A 20,681-nucleotide genomic window follows, 5' to 3' on the forward strand; every position below is an offset into this window, starting at 1 on the left:
AGTCTTTCAGTGATGGCTAAATGTTTTTCTTTGTTCAAGTTCATATTGAAAACCCTTCTATTCACACAGATGAATCAAAATTTCACACAAAACTTGTTTTCCATGTCAAAACCAACACCTGAATTTTTCATTGAAATTGTGAGCACTGCTCTGCTCATCCCAGTGATAAAATCTTGCAGATCAGTGCTGTTCTCAGCATTGGCTGGCTGCACATATAATCACCAGAGAGCTTTTAAAAAGGATTTCCCAGGAACTGTGGCTTATTTGGTCTGGGGTGAGTTCCAGGCATCAGGGTTTTATTTTTTGGTAACAGCTTTATTGAGATAAAATTCAGATACCATGTAATTCACTCACTTGAAGTATATTGTTCAGTGTTTTTTAGTATATTCAGACTTGTACAGTCATAAGTTTAAACACATTTTCACCACCCAGAAAGAAACCCTGTACCTACTAGCCCACCTTCCCAACCACCAGCCCCAGACAGCCACTTTTAACTTTGTCTCTACAGATTTGCCTATTCTGTACATTTCATATAAATGGAATCATATAAGGTATGTTATTTTGTAAGTGGCTTCTTTCACTAGGCATCATGTTTTCACAGTTCATATGCTTAATTCTTTTCATGAATAATATTCAGTTGTAGGGCTTTACCACACTTTATCAGTTGATAGAAATCTGGGTTGTTTCCACTTTTTATGAATAATGCTGTTGTGAACATATTTGTACAAATTTTGTGCTGCTCAGCTGTCTTCCAGGTTGGCTGCTGTAGCCCACATTCCCACCAGCAGTGTATGAGGTTCCACTGCTGCCTGTCCTCGCCAGCACTAGCTCTGGCTTTTTAATTTCAGCCATCCTGATGGATGTGAAGTGGGGCACAATCACAGCTCACCGCAGCCTCTTGGGCTCAAGCGATCCTCCCCGCCTCAACCTCCAGAGTAGCTTGGGACCACAGGTGTGTGCCACCACGGCCAGCTGGCTTTTTTTTTTTTTTTTTTTAAATCTGAGATGGGGCCTCGCTTTGTCGCCTAGGCTGGAGTGCAGTGGCACCGTCTTGGCTCACTGCAACCTCGACCTCCTGGGTTCAAGCGATTCTCCTGTCTCAGCCTCCCTAGTAGCAGGGATTACAGGCACACACCACCATGCCTGGCTAATTTTTGTATTTTTAGTAGAGATGGGTTTCCCCATGTTGGCCAGGCTCGTCTTGAACTTCTGACCTAATCATCCACCCACCTTGGCCTCCCAAAGTGTTGGGATTACAGGCATGAGCCACCATGCCTGGTGGGATCCAGATTCCTTCTTTTGCTTGGGGGCATCCAGTTGTCCCAGCATGATTTGTTGAAAAGGCACTAGTATTTTTCCTTAAACTTTTTATTTATTTAGAACACAGACTGCAGAGTAGTATGATGGATCTCCAGCTCCAGTTGTCACCATCCTGCTGTTCTTGTTTCACCTATCACTGCCTCTAATCTTTTTTGAGTATTTTAAATCCCATTTTTAAGTTTTCCAGGTGATTCTAATGTGCAGCCAAGGTTGAATTACTGAAATGGATCCTCAAAATCTTATGACATAAATTTGTTCATACTTACTCTTCATTCCACAAGAGGGAACGAAAGGTTACTCATTTAAAAATCTTAAACATTTTAATATTTAAATCTGTCCAGGAATCTCATGTCCTGTAAGATTATATATTGTCTTTCTTGGCTGTTGACTGGTTCCTGGAAATTAGGGTCAGAGTCTTTGCCTGGATCAGAGCTCCCGTTCCCATGCCGTGTCCTGCACACCCCTCCACACTGCAGCCTGTTCCCTCTGGAGTTCAGGGAGGCTTTAGACCCAGCTATGGCTGCTGCGCCTCAACCTGTCTTCGTCTCTAGCTGCCGTGCTGTTCCTGGTCTCTGCTGCCGCCTAACTTGGGGTTCTGTCTCCTAGGTACATCCCCACCGCAGCTGCGTTTGGCGGTTTGTGCATTGGCGCCCTGTCGGTGCTGGCTGACTTCCTGGGGGCCATTGGATCTGGCACTGGAATTCTGCTAGCAGTCACTATTATTTACCAGTATTTTGAAATATTTGTTAAAGAACAGGCCGAAGTTGGTGGGATGGGTGCTTTGTTTTTCTAAATGTTCAAATATTTCATTTTGTGCGTGTGAAAGGGAAAACACTTTGACGGATCGTTTTTGTCAGATGACACTGGTGGCTCCCCTTTTCTCCCCTCACAGTTTCTTGTTTCGAGTGCTGACTGACCCGTTTCTGAAATGGGCACCGAGCTAAGTCTGTGTGCAGCATTAGTACCCGCTGCCTTAAAACTCAAGTTTACATTATTCATTAAAAAAAGTACATCTAGTGTTGCCTGTAATGCTGGAAACCAATGTATCTACCTTGCTGTGTTAAATCATGACAGTGAGACGGTGAGATGGATTCGTGTTGCACACAACACTCAAAACACTTCATATTGCCCCCACTTGTTTAAAAATAAATGTAGTTCAAATTGCCACTTTCCAGTATTTTTGAGCTTATTTAATGAGTTCTGGAACATTTATATCTAATCTATATTTTAGATAATTACTTTTTATACTTTTTTAACTCATGGTATCCCCACTCCCCACCCCCACCTCATTTTTATTTGTCCCTTCTCAAAGCAGCCACTTAGCCCACATGGGCAAAATCAAGTCTCCAGTTATTTCTGCCACAACTGCTTCTAAGGCCTCCTCCTTCTCCTCCTCCTCTTCCTCCTTTTCCTTCTCCTCCTCCTCTCTTCCCAGTGACAGCATCATCGTGCTGTTTGCCTGTATTGGCTATGCCTTCTAACTCCAACTAGTCACTTGAGAATATTCTTTCAAGATTCTAGGCCCCGATTCTTTTCTGTTTGTTTAAATCCCTAAAGCAAAGATCTAATTCTCAGGCAATGTCTGTAGTTCAGTGGGGGTGAACGATGAATATATTCATGCTAGGAATTTGTGTCTGTTGTTGTACTCACAGCAGCAACATGAGTGTAAACAGTAGACAATAAACTTTTATTTAAGAAAACTGATTCAGTTGTGTTGGAAAAAAATAAAGAAATCTGATATTAAACGTTTTCTAAGATCATTTGTATAGGTTCAGTGTATTCATAAGAAGTCCACCCTGAGATGCCTGTAAAAGTCAAATGTAATTACACTTCAAACTTTAATCCTAAATTATTGACAGATAGTGACCAACTTAAGGGTAATCATATATGTGACTAACATTTGGGAGGAAACAGGAAAACAGTGGTCTCAAAACAATATCCCAGTCTCCATTTGAAAGAGCATAGATCTTGGTAAATCATTTTGAAAACTATGTGCTTTATTTCCCAAAAGATCAAACTTAATTTTTAAAAGACACCCTTTTCAGAAGATGGGTTTTCATTGCTGTTTAGTTTCTTAGGTGTAGTATGTCTTACGTAGCTTATGCTTACAAAGCCAAATAATCGCAGGGCAAGGCAGATAAAGGCAGGCAGGATAGTGACAGTGGCTCGGTGAGCATCCGCCAAGGGCCTCAGACCACTGTTACCATAAAAACATCCACCCAGTGTTATGACGTCCGATTTTTTTTTCCCTTAAGAAGGTGGAAATATGGCTTTTAATACATAGGAAACCTTCAGTTTTTAAATGCAGGGCAAATAAACATTTTTAAACAGTGCCAGCCAGACTGCCAGTTCTCAAACAGACTTAATTTCCAAAGCACAACCTTTTCATGTTTATAAAAAATAGAAATGGCATTTAGGGATACATTCTAGGATTTGGCTCTGACTTCTAAGTTGCACTCTTAGGAAGAAGGAGAGGATAAGCTTAGGTCAGCTGCAGAGGTCATTCCCATGGGGAGTGGCTGGGGAGGAACTGGGCTATGTGGAAAGACTGGGCTGCGCCCGTCTACGGATGCCTTCTCTCTTGATTTCAATGATTGATAGCATGTGGCTTTCAGACCTAAGGAAGAGTTAGAGCTTTGGAGAATCACAATGCCTGTGATTGAAATCGGGATTTAAAAAAGGGTTAGAGGCATAGGGGAAGGCTACCATTACAGGAAGTAGTTGGATCTTAATTTTCACATGTATAGGGCTAGACAGCTTCATCTGTAAAGTTCTGTATTTCCATAATTGTTTTATCTTTAGGAAGTCCAGTGTGAAGATCTTACAGTTTCACTCATAAAAATATCCTGGGCTCAGACAGTGAGCCTGTGGACAAACGGAGGCTACTGCAGCATTCTGGCATTAGCACTCTGATTTTATCTGGAGAGCCCTTTCATATGGTTCTCAGGGCCTGGCTTACCCGCTGGAGCCAGGCTAGAAACATGATTTAGGGCTGGATGAGAATCATCCTGAGACTTCCGTGGGGGCCAGACTGGAAAGTCCTGGAAAATCATGGAGCTGCTGGAGGCCCTAAAAGTCAACACAAAAAGAGCTAAACTCACTCAAGAAGCTAAGAAAATGGCCCAGGAACACTGGTAGAACTGCTAGATGACAGGGTTTCAGGCATGGGAACCAGATCAATCTGTACTTCTTGCTGTGAGGTACTCTGTATTGGGTTTCAGGTACTGGCTGATCTTGCTGGTTCTGTTCATGGTTTAACATCAAGATATTACTGCCCCAAACATGTCAGTCTTACGGATTTGTTTTCAGAAACTTCAAGTACTCTTTGAGGTAAGAATAGGAAAAGAGATCCTCAAGCACGTGCAGATGCTTGCGGGATGGACCTGAATTTTCATTAGTCTCCTAGCCTTGGTGAAGTGAATGGAGTCAACCGTTTTCCTTACTTAAAAGCTGGTTCAGCCTCAGTAAATAGGTGAACTGAAAACTAGTAGAGGATTCTATCGAACCCTACCCTAGTTGGATTCAACTACCCTAGATGAATTTTGCATAGTAAAAATTCAATTAGAAGAGGCCAAAAAGCCTTTTTTTTTCTTTTTAACGCTGTTTTAAACACTAACGGGGTACATGGTTATTTGCATACCCAGCTTAGAATTTTATATTGGGGGTTGAGAGTGGAAATGACCTAATTGAGAACTCAGGTCTATTTCTCTATACAAATACCCCTGTCTACCAGACTGGACTAGAAAAGTAACTGAGCTGTAGTTAACTGCTGTTGAGCTTTAAAAAAATTGGAGTAAACATACTTGCATTTATATTCTTTGTTAATTTTAGCTGGAGTTATAACAAATTTAAAGGAAAGTCACAACCTACCTGTAATTACAATTCCATACCACCACCACATCTGTTCTGTGCTTTTATTTTACGAAAAAGCTAATGGCAAATCTACATGAAACTAAGTTGAATACAAAGTCTTAGTGAAGAAGGCCTGGTGGTCTCGTTTACAAAAATGGCCAGTGTCATATTTGGCCTTAAAATTTCAAGAAGGGCACTTCAAATGGCTTTGCATTTGCATGTTTCAGCGCTAGAGCGTAGGAATAGACCCTGGCGTCCACTGTGAGATGTTCTTCAGCTACCAGAGCTGTGGAAAGCAAAGAAAACAACTTAGATCATGCCGTTAAGGAAGGACAAAACATCTTATTCAATCAGTGTTTGCGAAGCAGGTACTACTATATGTCAGTTCCTATGCTAGATGCTGGTGATAACGTTTTTTTTGGCCTATAAGGATCTTAAAGAATAAAGACTATAAAGGCAAGATTACATTCCTAGCACGAGACAAGAACATCAGGGATAATGATTTTTTTTTTTTTTTTTTTGTGAGACAGAGTCTCCCTCTGTTGCCCAAGCTAGAGGGCGATGGCGTGATCTCGGCTCACTGCAACCTCTGCCTCCCGGGTTTAAGCGATTCTCCTGCCTCAGCCTCCCCAGTAGCTGGGACTATAGGCGCACGCCACCACGCCAAGTTAATTTTTGTATTTTTAGTAGAGACGGGGTTTTTGCCATGTTGGCCAGGATGGTTTCGATCTCCTGACCTCGTGATCTACCCGCCTCAGCCTCCCAAAGTGCTGGGATTACAGGCGTGAGCTACCGCACCCAGCCAGGGATGATTTTATGTGTTAAAACAGCAAAGTTGGAAGTGTATAGAGCCAATCACTATACCTCATTTATAGCTGGGGTAGGGCTTTGCTTTTCTGAAACCAGATGGTGATGATTATGTAGGATCTTAGGGATTCCATCTTTTCTGCTGCTAGGGGATACATATGTTCCCCCGGCAAGTTAAACTGTGTGCATGTTAGGACTGGAGATCTACTACCAAGAATGCGGTCTCAGGACCTTATTACCACAGGCTTTCATTAAAATTTGTTTCACTCAGATGGAGGTTGCCAGATGTAAAATCAGCCTCTTGTTTTCCTAGCCGCTTGTTTGGGAACAAGCCTGGGGACATTTGCAGGCAGGAAGCATGTCCTACTCACCTGGGCATAGCAGGTGCTTGGTAACTGGCAGATGCTACTCTTTGTAGCAAACTGATCTTTTTTTAAATTTTTTTTTATTTTTTTGAGATGGAGTCTCACTTTGTCGCCAGGCTGCAGTGCAGTGCCACGATCTTGGCTCACTGCAACCTGCGCCTCCCGGGTTCAAGTGATTCTCCTGCCCCAGCCTCCTGAGTAGCTGGGACTACTGGCATGTACCACCATGCCTGGCTAATTTTTGTATTTTTAGTAGAGATGGGGTTTTACTAAGTTGGCCAGGCTGGTCTGGAGCTCCTGACCTCAAGTGATCAGCCTACCTTGGCCTCCCAAAGTGCTGGGATTACAGGCGTGAGCCACCGCACCCGGCCAGCAAACTGATCTTAAAATGTAATACTTTCCTTCCGAATTCTCAAATGTTGCTTGTTGAATAAACGGTTTGATTACTGTATTTTGATTCTACTAAAGCTAGGCAATTTGGTTCTTTTATCCCTCCTCCTTTATAGCCATAGTAGCCCTCTCTCCACCTCCCCTCACTTATTCTATTTTTTTCTCCCTTTTCTAAGACCAAAAGTGAAGTTAAGAAGGTGGAAGGGAGAAGGAAGACATTTTACAAAAAGGCTACTCTTCTACTAAAAGATAACCCCGCACAGCATTTCACACTTGCCTACGCCACCCTGCTTTCCACACACCTCCTCAGAGGGAGGGGCTGTTATTGTTCCTGTTTTATGAAAAAAGCCGAGAGAGGCTACAGAACCTGTTTGATGTGGTAGCTAATTATGGTCCGCGAAGCCTCAAACCGAGTCGGGCCTGTGCCTCCGAGCTGCGCTGCCTCGTATTGATTGTCATGCCTTTCTCCAAATACGCACCAGATAAACTATTGTATCTATTCAGTATGATTGTTCTAACTCTGGCTTTGAGCTGTCGAGGTGGCTTCTACCTTAGGTCTAGTTTTTGGAAAGGTGAAGCAGGAGTGGAAGCTCTCTAAGGGATATGAAATCTGATTTTATCCAAAGAAATCACAGCAGCCTTTGAAAGACACATTCAGATTTTCAAACAAACAACAGACATTTCAAAACCAGGCGCTCTGCTTATTCACTGAAACTGTAAGCTGCTGAAACTCAGGGAAAAGCTTAAGAAACTGGTCTTAAAGCTTCAGGCCAAACAATGCTTCAAATCACATTTGAAGTAATCACTTAAAAACAGTAGAAAAATCAGTTATCAATTACCTAAAACACTTATACCCAATAAAATATTCCCATGATGACAAGTGTCTGCTTCTTTCTAGATGAGTGAAAGGGATTTGCCAGCCCATACAGAGGTGCTCCTTGAAGGGCCCATGATATGTCTCCATACAGTATCTCCTCGTCTCCATACAGTATCTCCTCTCGTGGTTTTATCAAAGGACTTTTCTCCCCATAAGCTTACTTACTGTTTACAAAGTCCCTAAAAGATGGGTGGCCAAGAATTATACAATGCATCTACATGACCAGTGATTTCTAAGGGCCACACAGCTGGTTTGGTTTATTATGTGAAAAGCATATCACACGGAGTATACAGGAAATACCTCAAGTATTTGTTGAAGGAGCATCATCAATTTCTCCTTGAACATACAGCCTCCACAAAGGACCATCCCTCATACTAGCATACTTGAGGAAAAGCTAGCAGCTTATCTATCCACACCTTTGCATTGCTATGGACTGAAGGTTTAAAGTGTAGAATCGTTTTGGCTACTCAGCAGGAATGTCATCTGGGCCGTTCTGTAGGAGAAAAAGCCTCTACCAAAAGTTTGCACTTGACCCAGAATGCTTTGCTCTTATTTTCAAACTCTGTGCCACCCAGAAAGGAAAATTAGTAGTGGTCACCTGCAGTTTTACAAGTTGCTAGGCATTTGACTTTAGTGATACAAAAAAGATAAAGAAATGGAGTTATATTTAGTACCCAGTTTGCTGGGATGGGGACAGGGAGAACTGGAGAAACTGGGTGGCGGTCTGGAGAATGCTTACCATCGAGTCTCTGCAGCAGGTCATTCTTGGGTAAAGAAATGACTTCCACAAACTCTAAACAGACAAAGTGCAAGTGAAAACAAAGCTAACGTCAAGAGCCTACCAAAACAACCCAAAATGTCTGCAGCCATCACCACTACACTAAGCCATACACGCTCGGCCACCAGGAGTTGCAGAACATACCTCCATCCCCTGGAAATAAACAGAAGGAAAACATTTCAGCAAGGCCTGGAGTGGTAACATCGGAAGACTTTTATTCAAGAGGCGTCAAAAAGGCTTTGAGAATTTCACAGAAACCTGAGTCTCTGCTAACTTAATTTATATACATTGTCAAACTCAAGCAGTATGAAGTTATTGTTCTCCACATAATGTTAAGTAGCAAAATTTAAAGCATATTCGATAGTATGTATATTTTTATAGATACGAATCTGCGTATTATGTAAAATATACAGAACATATAAAAACTTACCATTTTAACCACTATGAAGGTACAATTCAGTAGCATTAAATAACATTCAGAAAGGTGCACAACCACCACCAGTATCCATCTCCAGAACATTTCATGTCACCTAACAGAAACTCGGGATCCACTCAACACTAATTCCCCATCCCTAGTAGCGCTTACTCTACTGTCTTCCTCTATCAGTTTGTCTATTCTGGGCACGCAGATACGTAGAATCAGAGTACTTGCCCATCATGTTATCGCATGTTTCAGCGTGTGCGTGTGTTTGTGTGTATACCACACTTTGTGGATGCATTCATCTGCTGGCTTGTTTCCACAGAGGCGGCCATGAACACAGGCATGCAAGTATCTAAGTCCCTGTTTCACTTCTTCTGGGTGTAGACTTAGGAGATGAAATGCCAGATCGTATAATAATTCTGTATCTAATATGCTGAGGAACTGCCAGACTTTTCCACAGTGTCTCATATGTATATGTGCAGTTCAAAAATTAAGATTTATTTATTTATTTATTTATTTATTTATTTATTTATTTATTTATTTTTTGGAGACAGGGTCTCACTCTGTTGCCCGGGCTGGAGTGCAGTGGAGTGATCTTGACTCACTGCAACCTCCGCCTCCTGGGTTCAAGTGATTCTTGTGTCTCAGCTTCCTGAGTAGCTGGGATTACAGGTGCGCACCACCACGCCTGGCTAATTTTTGTATTTTTAGTAGAGTCAGGGTTTCACCATGTTGGCCAGGCTGATCTCGAGCTCCTGACCTCAAGTGATCCACCCACCTCAACCTTCCAAAGTGCTGGGATTACAGGCATGAACCACCACGCCCGGCAAAAAATAAGACTTAAAATTAGTTGCAGTGGGATACTGAAACATAAATATGAACAACTGAAGAGGGTAAGAAGTTAAAGAATATCACTGATACTGATCTACTGTGGTGCACATATAAATACCCCCTTTAAAAGGAAGGGAGAGACAACACGGAATTGACAGAGACATCACAGCTTTTGAATCCAAAGTTGCTAAGAAATATAGAGCAAAGAGAAATAGTGAATAATCTGCTGCCCGTTAACAATTACTTAGGCCATTTTTTTTTTTTTTAAGAGAGACATGGTCTCATTCTGTCACAGTGGCACCATCATAGCTCCTCCAACTCCTGGGCTTAAGTGATCCTCCTGCCTCACCTTCCAGAGCAGCTGGGACTACAAGGGAACTTAGGCCATTCTTAAAATATACATGAAGACAGAAACCAGGGTGATTTAAGTTTCTCACTGTTTACTACTTAAGCCTGCAGCTCATATTACTAAGTGGGAATACACTTCATACAGAAAACAGGGAAATATGTCATTTAACATTTTTTTACAAAGAAAGCATAAAGATGAATGAAGTGGCAAAAGAAAAATGCTAAAATACATGATTAGGAAGAGAGACAAGAATACTGATGAAGTCTATTTGAAAGACCGATTCTTTCCATGAAAGACTACATTCTTTTAATAAATCAAACTAGCAGCAAGTTCCAAGACACGTAATGCAACCACACCACCTTCATCACAGCCGACACACACATACCTGGCTTTGGCTTCGGCCTTGCGTTTTCGGCATCATCTCCGTTAATGGTGACTGTCACAATGTGTATAGTACAGTTTGACAAGCCTGGGTCCATACAGACCGCTGTGGAGAGAAGGGACAGTCAGATGCGTCAGTCCCTTTGGCATTTGTTTCACTACGGTCTTAGGAAGAAGATGCGTCCCGCAGCTCAGCATTGATGTGGAGGTGATGCGGGAAAACTAGTTCTCACATTTGGTAGGCAGATCTGCAGGCTGCAAAGCATCTGGGCACTCACACTCTCCCCAGAGCTCTCGAGTCAAGCTTGCTAGGTCTGCGGGGTTAGATGGTACTGTCAAGTCGTAAAATCCCTTCACCACATCAAACTCAAAAAAATCTTCCAGTGATGAGGGTAGCACATGCATGAGACGGGTGAGCAATAAAACTCAGGGGGTAGGAAATTCCTAAAGGCAATTGATTTTTTGAGACAGAGTTTCACTTTGCTCTTATTGCCCAGGATGGAGTGCACTGGCGTGATCTTGGCTCACTGCAACCTCTGCCTCCTGGGTTCAATTCTCCTGCCTCAGCCTCCCGAGTAGCTGGGATCACAGGTGTGCGCCACCCGGCTAATTTTTATATTTTTAGTAGAGATGGGTTTCACCATGTTGGTCAGGCTGGTCTCGAACTCCTGACCTCAGGTGATCCACCTGCCTCGGCCTCCCAAAGTGCTGGGATTACAGGCATGAGCCACCACATCCAGCCAAAAGGCAATTTAATTTCATTAATTCTCCCCCAACTTCAGGCCCTTCTGGCTCCAGTTTCCTCCTGGGAGGGGAGATTCCCTTACACTTGGTGACCAGTACTAATCTGTGATTTCTCTTCAGTGAATTCTGAGCGTAAAGAACACCCAAATAATCAATCCCTTCCCAGACGGAGGAATCCATCACTTGGTGAATTTTCAAGCAATACCAACCTGGAGAACATTCGGCAACGTCCCCTTTGTAGCCAGTTTCTTCTTCAAGCTCCCGGAGAGCAGCTGCTTCTGGGGTTTCACCATCATCTATGAGACCTGCAAGTCCAAATCATTGGTGTGATGGGAGCGGGAAATCCGGTTCTTTAAACCCTCCTTTTTTTTTTTTGAGATGGAGTCTCACTCTGTCGCCCAGGCTGGAGTGCAGTGGCGCGATCTCGGCCCACTGCAACCTCCACCCGTCCAGGTTTAAGCAATTCTCTGCTTCAGCCTCCGGAGTAGCTGGGATTACAGGCGCGTGCCACCACACCCAGCTAATTTTTTGTATTTTTAGTAGAGATGGGGTTTCACCATCTTAGCCAGGCTGGTCTTGAATTCTTGACCTCATGATCCACCCACGTCAGCCTCCCAAAGTGCTGGGATTACAGGTGTGAGCCACTGCGCCCAGCTGAACCCCTCATTCTTGTAACACACCTGCTGCTGCGTTACGCTAGAAGAATCGGAGCACTGTGAAAAGTGGTCTTACAGAGAAACCTGAGGATTGGAACTCTTTTTTTTTTTTTTCTTTTTTTTTTGGAAGATGGAGTCTCACACTGTTGCCCAGGCTGGAGTGCAGTGGTGTGATCTTGGCTCACTGCAACCTCTGCCTCCTGGGTTTAAACGATTCTCCTGCCTCAGCCTCCTGAGTAGCTGGGACCACAGGTACACACCACCATGCCCGGCTAATTTTTGTATTTGTAGTAGAGGCTAATTTGTATTTAGTCTCACCATGTTGGCCAGGCTGCTTTCGAACTCCTGGCCTCAAGTGATTCACCCGCCTCAGCCTCCCAAAGTGCTGGGATTACAGGCATGAACCACTGTGCCCAGCTTGGAATTTTTATAGAAACAAAAAGGCGAAAGAATAAAACTCTGAGCAGATGAATCAGGTTCTGAAGGCATCATCCAGTCGTCCTATTCAGACCCAGATCCATCATGAGCCTTCACGACCATCTCCACGCTGCTCTGCACAGCACGGGCAGCATCTGTGAGGAGATGTGACTTGGTGGTGACCAACTGGCTTAGGCTTGGGAGCTTGCTGTGTGGCTGCAGCACAGGAAGCCTGCTCATATTCTGCTTCCTCACACGTAGGATGCTGACAGCATCACCTGTCTTGTCTTCCTCCCTCACAGTAAAACACCGAGGCCCGGGAATGAAAGGCCAGAAAGGAGCAAACTGGTGGCCATTAGGGGACTCCCATGGCCACTGTGAGGAGTGAACAGAGAGGCCAAGGAAGAGGAAGGGAGCAGCAACGCAGACTCTTTTTCCTGAAAGGAATTAAAAAATATAATAAGGCTGGGCGTGGCGGCCCACACCTGTAATCCCAACACTTTGGGAGGCCGAGGTGGGCGGATCACCTGACGTCAGGGGTTCGAGACCAGCCTGGCCAACATGGTGAAACCCTGTCTCCACTAAAAATACAAAAAATTAGCCAGGTGTGGTGGTGCGCACCTGTAATCCAGCTACTCGGGAGGCTGAGGCAGGAGAATCGCTTGACCCTGTTAGGCGGAGGTTGCAGTGAGCTGAAATTGTGCCACTGCACTCTAGCTTGGGCAACAAAAGCGAAACTCCGTCTCAAAAAATAAAAAAATAAAATAAAATAATGAAAAACTCAGGCTGGGTGTGGTGGCTCATGCCTGTAATCCCAACACTTTGGGAGGCTGAGGCAGGAGGATCGCTTGGGGCCAGGAGTTTGGGGCCAGCCTGGGTGACAAAGCAAAACCCCATCTCTACACAAAATTTAAAAATCGAATGCGGTGATGCATGCCTGCAGACCCAGCTACCCAGGAAGCCAAGGCAGGAGGATCACTTGAGCCCAGAAGGTCAAGGCTGCAGTGAGCTGTGATTGTGCCACTGCACTCCAACATGGGCAACAGAGCTAGACATAGTCTCAAAAAAACAGCCCGGGCATGGCGGCTCACACCTGTAATCTTAGCACTTTGGGAAGCTAAGGCGGGCAGATCACTTGAGCCAAGGAGTTAGAGATCAGCCTGGGCAACATGGCAAAACCCCATCTCTACAAAAAATACGAAAAATGAGGTGGAAGGATCACCTCAGCCTGGGGAGGTTGAGGCTGCAATGGGCTGTGATGGTGCCGGAGCACACCAGCCTCAGCAACAGAGACCCCATCTCAGAGAAAAAAGAAAAAGTGAGAGAAGAATTTATTCACGTTAGTATTACAAGTAATTAAATAGCCTGGCCAGGCGTGGTGGCTCACGCCTGTAATCCCAGCACTTTGGGAGGCCGAGGCCAGCCTGACCAACATGGAGAAACCCCGTCTCTACTGAGAATACAAAATTAGCCGGGTGTGGTGGCACATGCCTGTAATCCCAGCTACTCGGGAGGCTGAGGCAGGAGAATCACTTGAACCCGGGAGGCAGAGGTTGCAGTGAGCTGAGATCCTGCCATTGCACTCCAGCCTGGGCAACAAGAGCAAAACTCTATTTCAAAAAATAAAAAAATTTAAAAAAAGGTAATTAAATAGCCTTCAGTAAAATGGTGAGGAAATGAGAAAAATGATAGTTGTTAACCATGTGTTACCAGCAGCTAGCCTTTTAAAATATAAAACTTTGGCTGGGTGTGGGAGTTTAGGCCTGTAATCCCAGCACTTTGAGAGGCCAAGGTGGGTGGATCACCTGAGGTCAGGAGTTCGAGACCAATCTGCTGAACATGGTGAGAGCCCATCTCTACTAAAAATACAAAAATTAGCCGGGTGTGGTGGCTCATGCCTATAATCCCAGCTACTCAGGAAGCTGAGGCGGGAGAAACACTTGAACCCGGGAGGTGGAGGCTGCAGTGAGCTGAGATCGTGCCACTGCACTCCAGCCTGGGCAACAGAGCAGGACTCCGTCTCAAATAATAATAATAAAACGTATACCACTAATAACAAATAGATGAGATTTAATCTCTTTAGATGGGAACAATCCAATAAAGTCCTACAATAATATAGGGCAATAAATTTTGGAGAGCTTTAATTACTGTGCAAGAAAAATATTCTAGTTGAAATGAAGAGTCTCCTTGGCCTGTTTCCGCACAGCAGAGCAAACCGTCTTCTCCATTCACATTTCTTGGAGTTAAGAGCCTGGCCTAGGCTGGGCGTGGTGGCTCACACCTGTAATTCCAACACTTTGGGGGGCCAAGGTGGGTGGATCACCTGAGGTCAGGAGTTTGAGATCAGCCTGGGCAACACAGTGAAACCCTGTCTCTACAAAAAATACAAATATTAGCCAGGTGTGGTGACACACGCCTGTAATCCCAGCTACTCGGGAAGCCGAGGCAGGAGAATCGCTTGAACCCAGGAGGCGGAGTTTGCAGTGAGCCGAGATCATGCCACCGCACTCCAGCCTGGGCGACAGAATGAGACTCCATCTCAAAAAAAAAAAAAAAAAGCCTGGCCTACTTATCATTGGAAATTTCCATTAGCAGATGGCTAATGACAAACAATCAAATAAGCTGAGAAGGGGAAGGGCAATTACTCAAAAGGCTGGAGACGGCAGGGTGCAAGGGCTCACGCCTGTAATCCCAACACTTTGCGAGGCCAAGGCAGGCAGATCACAAGGTCAGGAGATCGAGACCATCCTGGCCAACACGGTGAAACCCTGTCTCTACTAAAAATACAAAAAATTAGCCGGGCGTGGTGGCGGGTGCCTGTAGACCCAGCCACTCGGGAGGCTGAAGCAGGAGAATTGCTTGAACCCAGGAGGCGGAGGTTGCAGTGAGCTGAGATCGTGCCACTGCACTCCAGCCTGGGTGATAGAGCGAGACTCCATCTCACAAAACAAAACAAAAACAAACAAAAAAGGCTGGAGGCAGCATTGCCAAGAGGAGGTTGGGATGGGTGCGAGGTGGCCTTGTGTCGCCTTCACGGGTTCAGAGGGTTGTTGGGGTGTCCTGGGGGCCTGGAGGAGCCTCGCTACGAAATGGTTTAGTTTTACTTAAAACCGCAAGGACAGATTAAAAACTGCAGAGCTGAGCTTTGCAGTTCTCAGGCTTTACCCTGGTTCAGGCCAACATCCCTAAGAAGCAATTCGATGTTGAGTGACTCACCTGCAGGGAACTCTATGCAGTAGCCCCCCATTGGTGGTCGGAACTGTTTCACCAGAACGATACACTCATAGTGAAGTGTTCTCTGCAGCACAGGGATGACCGCGACACCTGTCACCAGGAAATGGAACCAAGGAAATCCCTAATGAGAGGTCAGCAATGCCAGCACATTGTTTAGAGCAAGCTAATGAAAACCCCAGACTTTAAGAAACTCCGTTTTAATCTACAATACTGGCAGTTAATATTGGAAGCTATTTTAAAAATGTAATTAAAAATCATCACTTCCATGTTGTTTACACTTTCTTTTTTAAACAAAAAGGCTGTTTAATTGTCACAGTTTCTTAAAACTAAAATCGGAACTAAAATGAAACATTTCCTACAGGGTCAAGGATGTAAGGTTTCTGACTACACTGACCTTCCACAGAACCACTTTCCAGCGTGTGGCAGCCCTACCACTGGTGAGGCCACAGCCATCCCTGTGCTCCTGGGTCAACTTTGAGCAAGAAATCAAGTAAGTTCCACTGTCTGCAATAAATGCTAGCAAGACTGATTTTCCAGTTTTAGGGTAAAAGACCTTTCCTCTCAAGTTACTTGGGCTTCATTAAAACCTAAGAAAAACAAAAACGACTGGGTTTCAGAAAACACAAAGCACCCAGGAGGGTCCCCTGGCTCCCCACAGCTTCCTATCTGTGAAGCCAGCAGCAGCAGCACGGCTACTGTTTGCTTCCAGCAAAAATGGAAACCAAAACTAAATGGAAAAATAAGAAAAGCCTAGTGCCCAACTTCCCCTCGACCATAGTGATTCTCAGGATTGTTTGTAGGCTCTTTGCAGTCAAGGCATTCGTGTCTGGAGGGGAGGGTGAATGGAATAGGCTTTGCCCAATTAATTCCGTGTCCTCATCAACCTGTAAAGCAAGTGGTCCATAAGCATGAAGGTGTGCCAAGTAACTTTCCAAACTAAAGCCTCTCATCTAGATCCTTCCAACAGGACACAAGGACTTCTAGAAGTCATAACACGTCTAGACACAGGTGTGGCTTCAAACTATATTGATTTACATTTAGTTATAAACATTAGAACAACTTCCCCTCAAAAACACTGTTTTGGGCTTAGATAACAGAAGCCAGAAGTTACTTATAAAGAAAGCTTAATTTCGTTACACAGTATGGCAAAACCTAAGCGGAGATTTAAAGACACAACATCCTAATAGAAGTTAACTTGGTTCCATTGAAAACCCTCTTACGATCACAAGTGCTAACTTCCTTTCTAAAGGGTTGGAATAGGTTTGCACTCCTACCATCCGCAGTCTGCTCTTTCCTGGTTGTACGTTTCACTGATTCCCAAGTTCTGTTCAGGCAGAGAAGAAAAAAAAGTCATTAGTGCTAAAGAAGAGAATTTTCTTAGGTTTTCTCTGTACAACCAGAACTTCTTAAATGCAATGCATGCAAATGTACTCATGATACTGGTCAAGAAGACCACAGCAATAAACGTCTGCATTAAAGAAGCTAATTCTGCTTTCCTATAGCTTCTGAAAATTAACAACAAAAACTCTTGCCACCCTACACCTCACCTTCTGGGTGCCCCCGAAACAGAAAGCCTGCTAAGCATGTGAGCTGCCGCTTTCTCAGAAAACTTTAGTTTGGATCCTATGTCTCTGGGCAAGGAGCACAGCCAGTGACAGATTAATAAGCAGGTAATGCAAATGAAGCCATAGGAAAAGACTCACCCCGTCTCTAGGAACAAAAGCTACTATGGACAACGTGAACTATTGAGATTTTCATATCATTTTGATTTTTAAAACACACAATTTAAGAAGGTAGAACCTTCCCATTTATTAATGGAAGAATTATTAAATGTAGGCAAGTGCCCTACTTTGCATGTGTGAGATCTTATCTAGAAAAAGTGGGCTGAGTAACAGCACAGTCCTGCTCTCTTGTATGGCTTTATTCCTGGTTAGCTATTGGTTTCTGACTGTTACCCAACTCAGCTTTTGGGTAACATCTGTGCTATTCTACTTTCTGGCCTTGGAACATGGGGCACAGTTGTACAGGAAACCCAGTTACTGACACAATTATGCAGTTTAAAGGGGCGAGGCATAAAAGGAACATTCTCCCTTCACTCTCTTCTCCCTACAACAGAAAAAAGCAGTGGTAAGAGACCAGAGTGGAGAAGCAAACAATTTTAGGATCTCTTTTAAAGGAAGTGAAACACGTGGGTGGCTCTGCGGCTTGGGATAAAAAGGAGTTACCACCTGCATCTCGATAGTAAGAGCTGCAAGATATCCTCCTCGGAACCCTCCTGCTCATGCTTCCTATCCGGCTGTCCTTAAAATTTGGACCTTGTCATATTTTCATTAAAACTGTTCAAATATTTAATTTGCTTTTTAAAAAACAAAACAAAAAGACTGTCTGGAAATTGTAGGTCTTTCAGCATTGTACCCAAATTCCGAAGGCCAAATATGTCAAAATGAACACAGGAAAATCAAACAGACTTCTATGACAACTCACAGCAGCCCAACATTCCTGTTAGTAGCAAGGAGCTGACCAACAAGCAATGCTGGTAAGTAAATCATACAGATTGCAAGAGATGAACACCTTTTGGCATAGCTCTCTCTGCTGCCTCCTAAGGTTAGTCCTAAAGACTGAAGAAGACAGTGCTGGGAAAAGCACTGAAGGTCCCATCCCAAACACTAGGAATAAGGGAAACAAAAAGAGGAGCATCATTATCGTGGTTAAGGTGAAGGAAACAAGCAGTAACGAGCCATAAATCACCAGCAATAAAACAGAAACGCATTGATAAGAAATCTTGGAATAAGATTGCCCAGTGAGAGCTCCAACAACTTCAAAGGGCCTGTGAGATGCACAGCTGACTGGAAGTCAGCTCTTCGTCTCTACTTGCCCACCAGCTAAGCCCAGAGCTCCAGCCTCCCTGAGGCTCTTCCCTCCTTTGTAAAAAGCAGGAATGAGTATGTTTTCTCCAAAACCTCTTCTAGCTTTAGGATTCTGCTTCCAGTGAGATCATCCTATTCCTAGTCTCCTTTGTTATGGGAAAGCCTGTTGGCCTTCCTCCCTCTAGTTCACCAACACAAGAGGCGGGAGGGTCAGAGGGTGACTTCGGCACTGTCTTGAATGTCAATAGACACAACACTACTGGAATATTTTTATATTTCTAAAATTAACCCCACATCCCCTTTCATGAATGAGACGGTGGAACATAGGATTCACTAGCTGCTATTTTCTCTTAGACTCGGCCCTCCATATCCGTGGGTTCCGCATTCATGGATTCAACCAACCACCCACTGAAAATATTTAGGAAAAAAATTGCATCTATACTGAACACGTCCACACTTTTTCTTGCCATTATTCCCTAGACAATAGAGTACGACTGTTGACACAGCATTTGCATTGTATTAGGTGCTGTGATTACTCTAGAGATGAAGTGCGTGGGAGGATGTGCATAGGTTAGAGGCAAATACATACTGAGTATCTGCATTTTCATATCAGGGACTTCAGCATCTGTGGATTTTGTTTGGTACCTGCAGGGGGTCCTGGAACCAACCCCGACAGACACCAAGTGACAGCTGTACAGGTTGAGTATTCCTTACCTGAAACGAGGGGCCGGAAGTGTTTCAGAGTTTGGTTTTTCAGATTTTGAAATATTTGCCTTACCCTCTGGGTGTCATGCAGGCCTTTTTGACATTTTGAACAGTATCTTTACCCCACAGAGCAGGAAGTAAGCCAAAGAACCCCACAATGAGTCATGCACATAGGTCTCAGCCCTGTGTAGGGTGTTGTGGGGAACTGCTGCTGGGCATCCGGCCTGCACACATGCCATTTCATGACCCTCTGTGGGAGTGCCTGCGGAGGGAAGTCGCCGTGTGCGTGCAAAGGATATATCGGGCCGGGTGTGGTGGCTCACGCCTGAAACCCCAGCACTTTGGGAGGCCAAGGTAGGAGGACTGCTTGAGTTCAGGGGTTCGAGACCAGCCTGGGCAACATAGTGAGACTCTGTCTCTACTAAAAAAATAAAAATTAAATAAATTTAAAAAAAAAAGGATATGGCCGGATGCGGTGGCTCATGACTGTAGTCCTAGCACTTTGGGAGGCCAAGGTGGGTGGATCACCTGAGGTCAGGAGTTTCAGACCATCCTGGCCAACAACACTGCCTCTACTAAAAATACAAAAATCAGCCAGGCCCAGTGGCATGCACCTCTAGTCCCAGCTACTCGAGTGGCTGAGATAGAATTGCTAGAACCAGGGAGGTAGAGGTTGCAGTGAGCTGAGACCACACCATTGCACTCTAGCCTGGGCAACAGAACAAGACTCTGTCTCGGGGAAAAAAAAAAAAAAAAAAAGAAGGATATAGCTGAGCTGAAGGGGAGGGTTCCTTTTCCCCTGGGGGGACACTGAATGCCTGTGTTGTATGCCTGTGTTCTGACTGCAGCCTGTCACACAGAGTCAGGTGTGGAATTCTCCAGATGGGGCATCATGTTGGCAATGAAAAGGTTTTGGATTTTGCAGCATTTTGAATTTCAGATTTTCAGATTAGGGCTGCTCAACCTGTACACACAGGCTTTTATATCAGGTCAGAGATAACACATCCTATAAATTATACATCGTGGCATACTGGAAAGTACAAAGACTCATTCTTCAAAGGGTGACATTCTGGTATAAAATATTAGTGCTTTACATAAGTCCTCTTCAGAGGCCAGGAAAAAAACCCTATGTATGGAAGAATGGACATGACCATGCTATAAATATGGTAGTTTGGTGGATTTTAGAGCCTACTCCCAATCTACTGAAACAGATATTCTGAAGTGAGATTTCGTCGTATTTTCAGAAAAGTCCCCATATGATTCTGATGTACATCCCTGATTAGGAAATGCAGAAAGGGCAGAAGACCAGTCAGGCGAAGAGATGAGCTGGCGCGAACACATCTTTTTATTTTATTTTTATTTTTTGAGACGGAGTCTCGCTCTGTCGCCCAGGCTGGAGTACAGTGGTGCAGTCTCGGCTCACTGCAACCACCTCCTCCCGGGCTCAAGCAATTATCCTGTCTCAGCCTCCGGGGTAGCTGGGATTACAGGCGCCTGCCACCACGCTGGGCTAATTTTTGTATTTTTAGTAGAGACGGGGTTTCACAATGTTGGCCAGGCTGGTCTCGAACTCTTGACCTCAAGCGATCCACCCACCTTGGCCTCCCAAAGTAATGGGATTACAGGCGTGAGCCACTGCGCTTGGCCTCAAACACATGTTTAGACTCATTAGAATTGAGGGCTACGT

At 44.4% G+C, this 20,681-nt stretch overlaps 2 protein-coding genes across 7 annotated transcripts in view; one reads left to right on the plus strand and one right to left on the minus strand.

Annotated features, from left to right (window-relative positions):
* SEC61A2 (SEC61 translocon subunit alpha 2) overlaps positions 1-20,681 on the plus strand; it is a 67,211-nt gene that overhangs the window by 35,873 nt on the left and 10,657 nt on the right. Inside the window, exons 12-13 of one of the 3 annotated variants that reach the window (XM_016962635.4) lie at positions 15,784-15,912; positions 17,538-17,958. In XM_016962635.4, the coding sequence (XP_016818124.1) occupies positions 15,784-15,912; positions 17,538-17,553 (145 nt within the window). In that variant the 3' untranslated portion in view covers positions 17,554-17,958. Of the gene's footprint in view, positions 1-1,926; positions 3,025-15,783; positions 15,913-17,537; positions 17,959-20,681 lie in introns of those variants that run through there. The other 2 variants (XM_063780431.1, XM_507657.9) reach the window with 2 other exon arrangements.
* The window catches only part of NUDT5 (nudix hydrolase 5), a 28,237-nt gene continuing 12,776 nt past the window's right edge, over positions 5,221-20,681 (minus strand). Inside the window, exons 4-11 of one of the 4 annotated variants that reach the window (XM_063780435.1) lie at positions 17,994-18,088; positions 16,697-16,746; positions 15,405-15,512; positions 11,325-11,420; positions 10,376-10,477; positions 8,534-8,542; positions 8,351-8,404; positions 5,221-5,458 (exon numbers count right to left, since the gene is read on the minus strand). In XM_063780435.1, coding sequence (XP_063636505.1) covers positions 5,349-5,458; positions 8,351-8,404; positions 8,534-8,542; positions 10,376-10,477; positions 11,325-11,420; positions 15,405-15,435 — 402 coding nt within the window. In that variant the 5' untranslated portion in view covers positions 15,436-15,512; positions 16,697-16,746; positions 17,994-18,088 and the 3' untranslated portion in view covers positions 5,221-5,348. Of the gene's footprint in view, positions 5,459-8,350; positions 8,405-8,533; positions 8,543-10,367; positions 10,478-11,324; positions 11,421-15,404; positions 15,513-16,696; positions 16,747-17,993; positions 18,089-20,681 lie in introns of all 4 variants that reach the window. The other 3 variants (XM_001138070.6, XM_054660091.1, XM_063780434.1) reach the window with 3 other exon arrangements.

The sequence above is a fragment of the Pan troglodytes genome, chromosome 8 (assembly GCF_028858775.2).
Source record: "Pan troglodytes isolate AG18354 chromosome 8, NHGRI_mPanTro3-v2.0_pri, whole genome shotgun sequence".
In the NCBI taxonomy this organism is placed as follows: Eukaryota; Metazoa; Chordata; class Mammalia; order Primates; family Hominidae; genus Pan; species Pan troglodytes.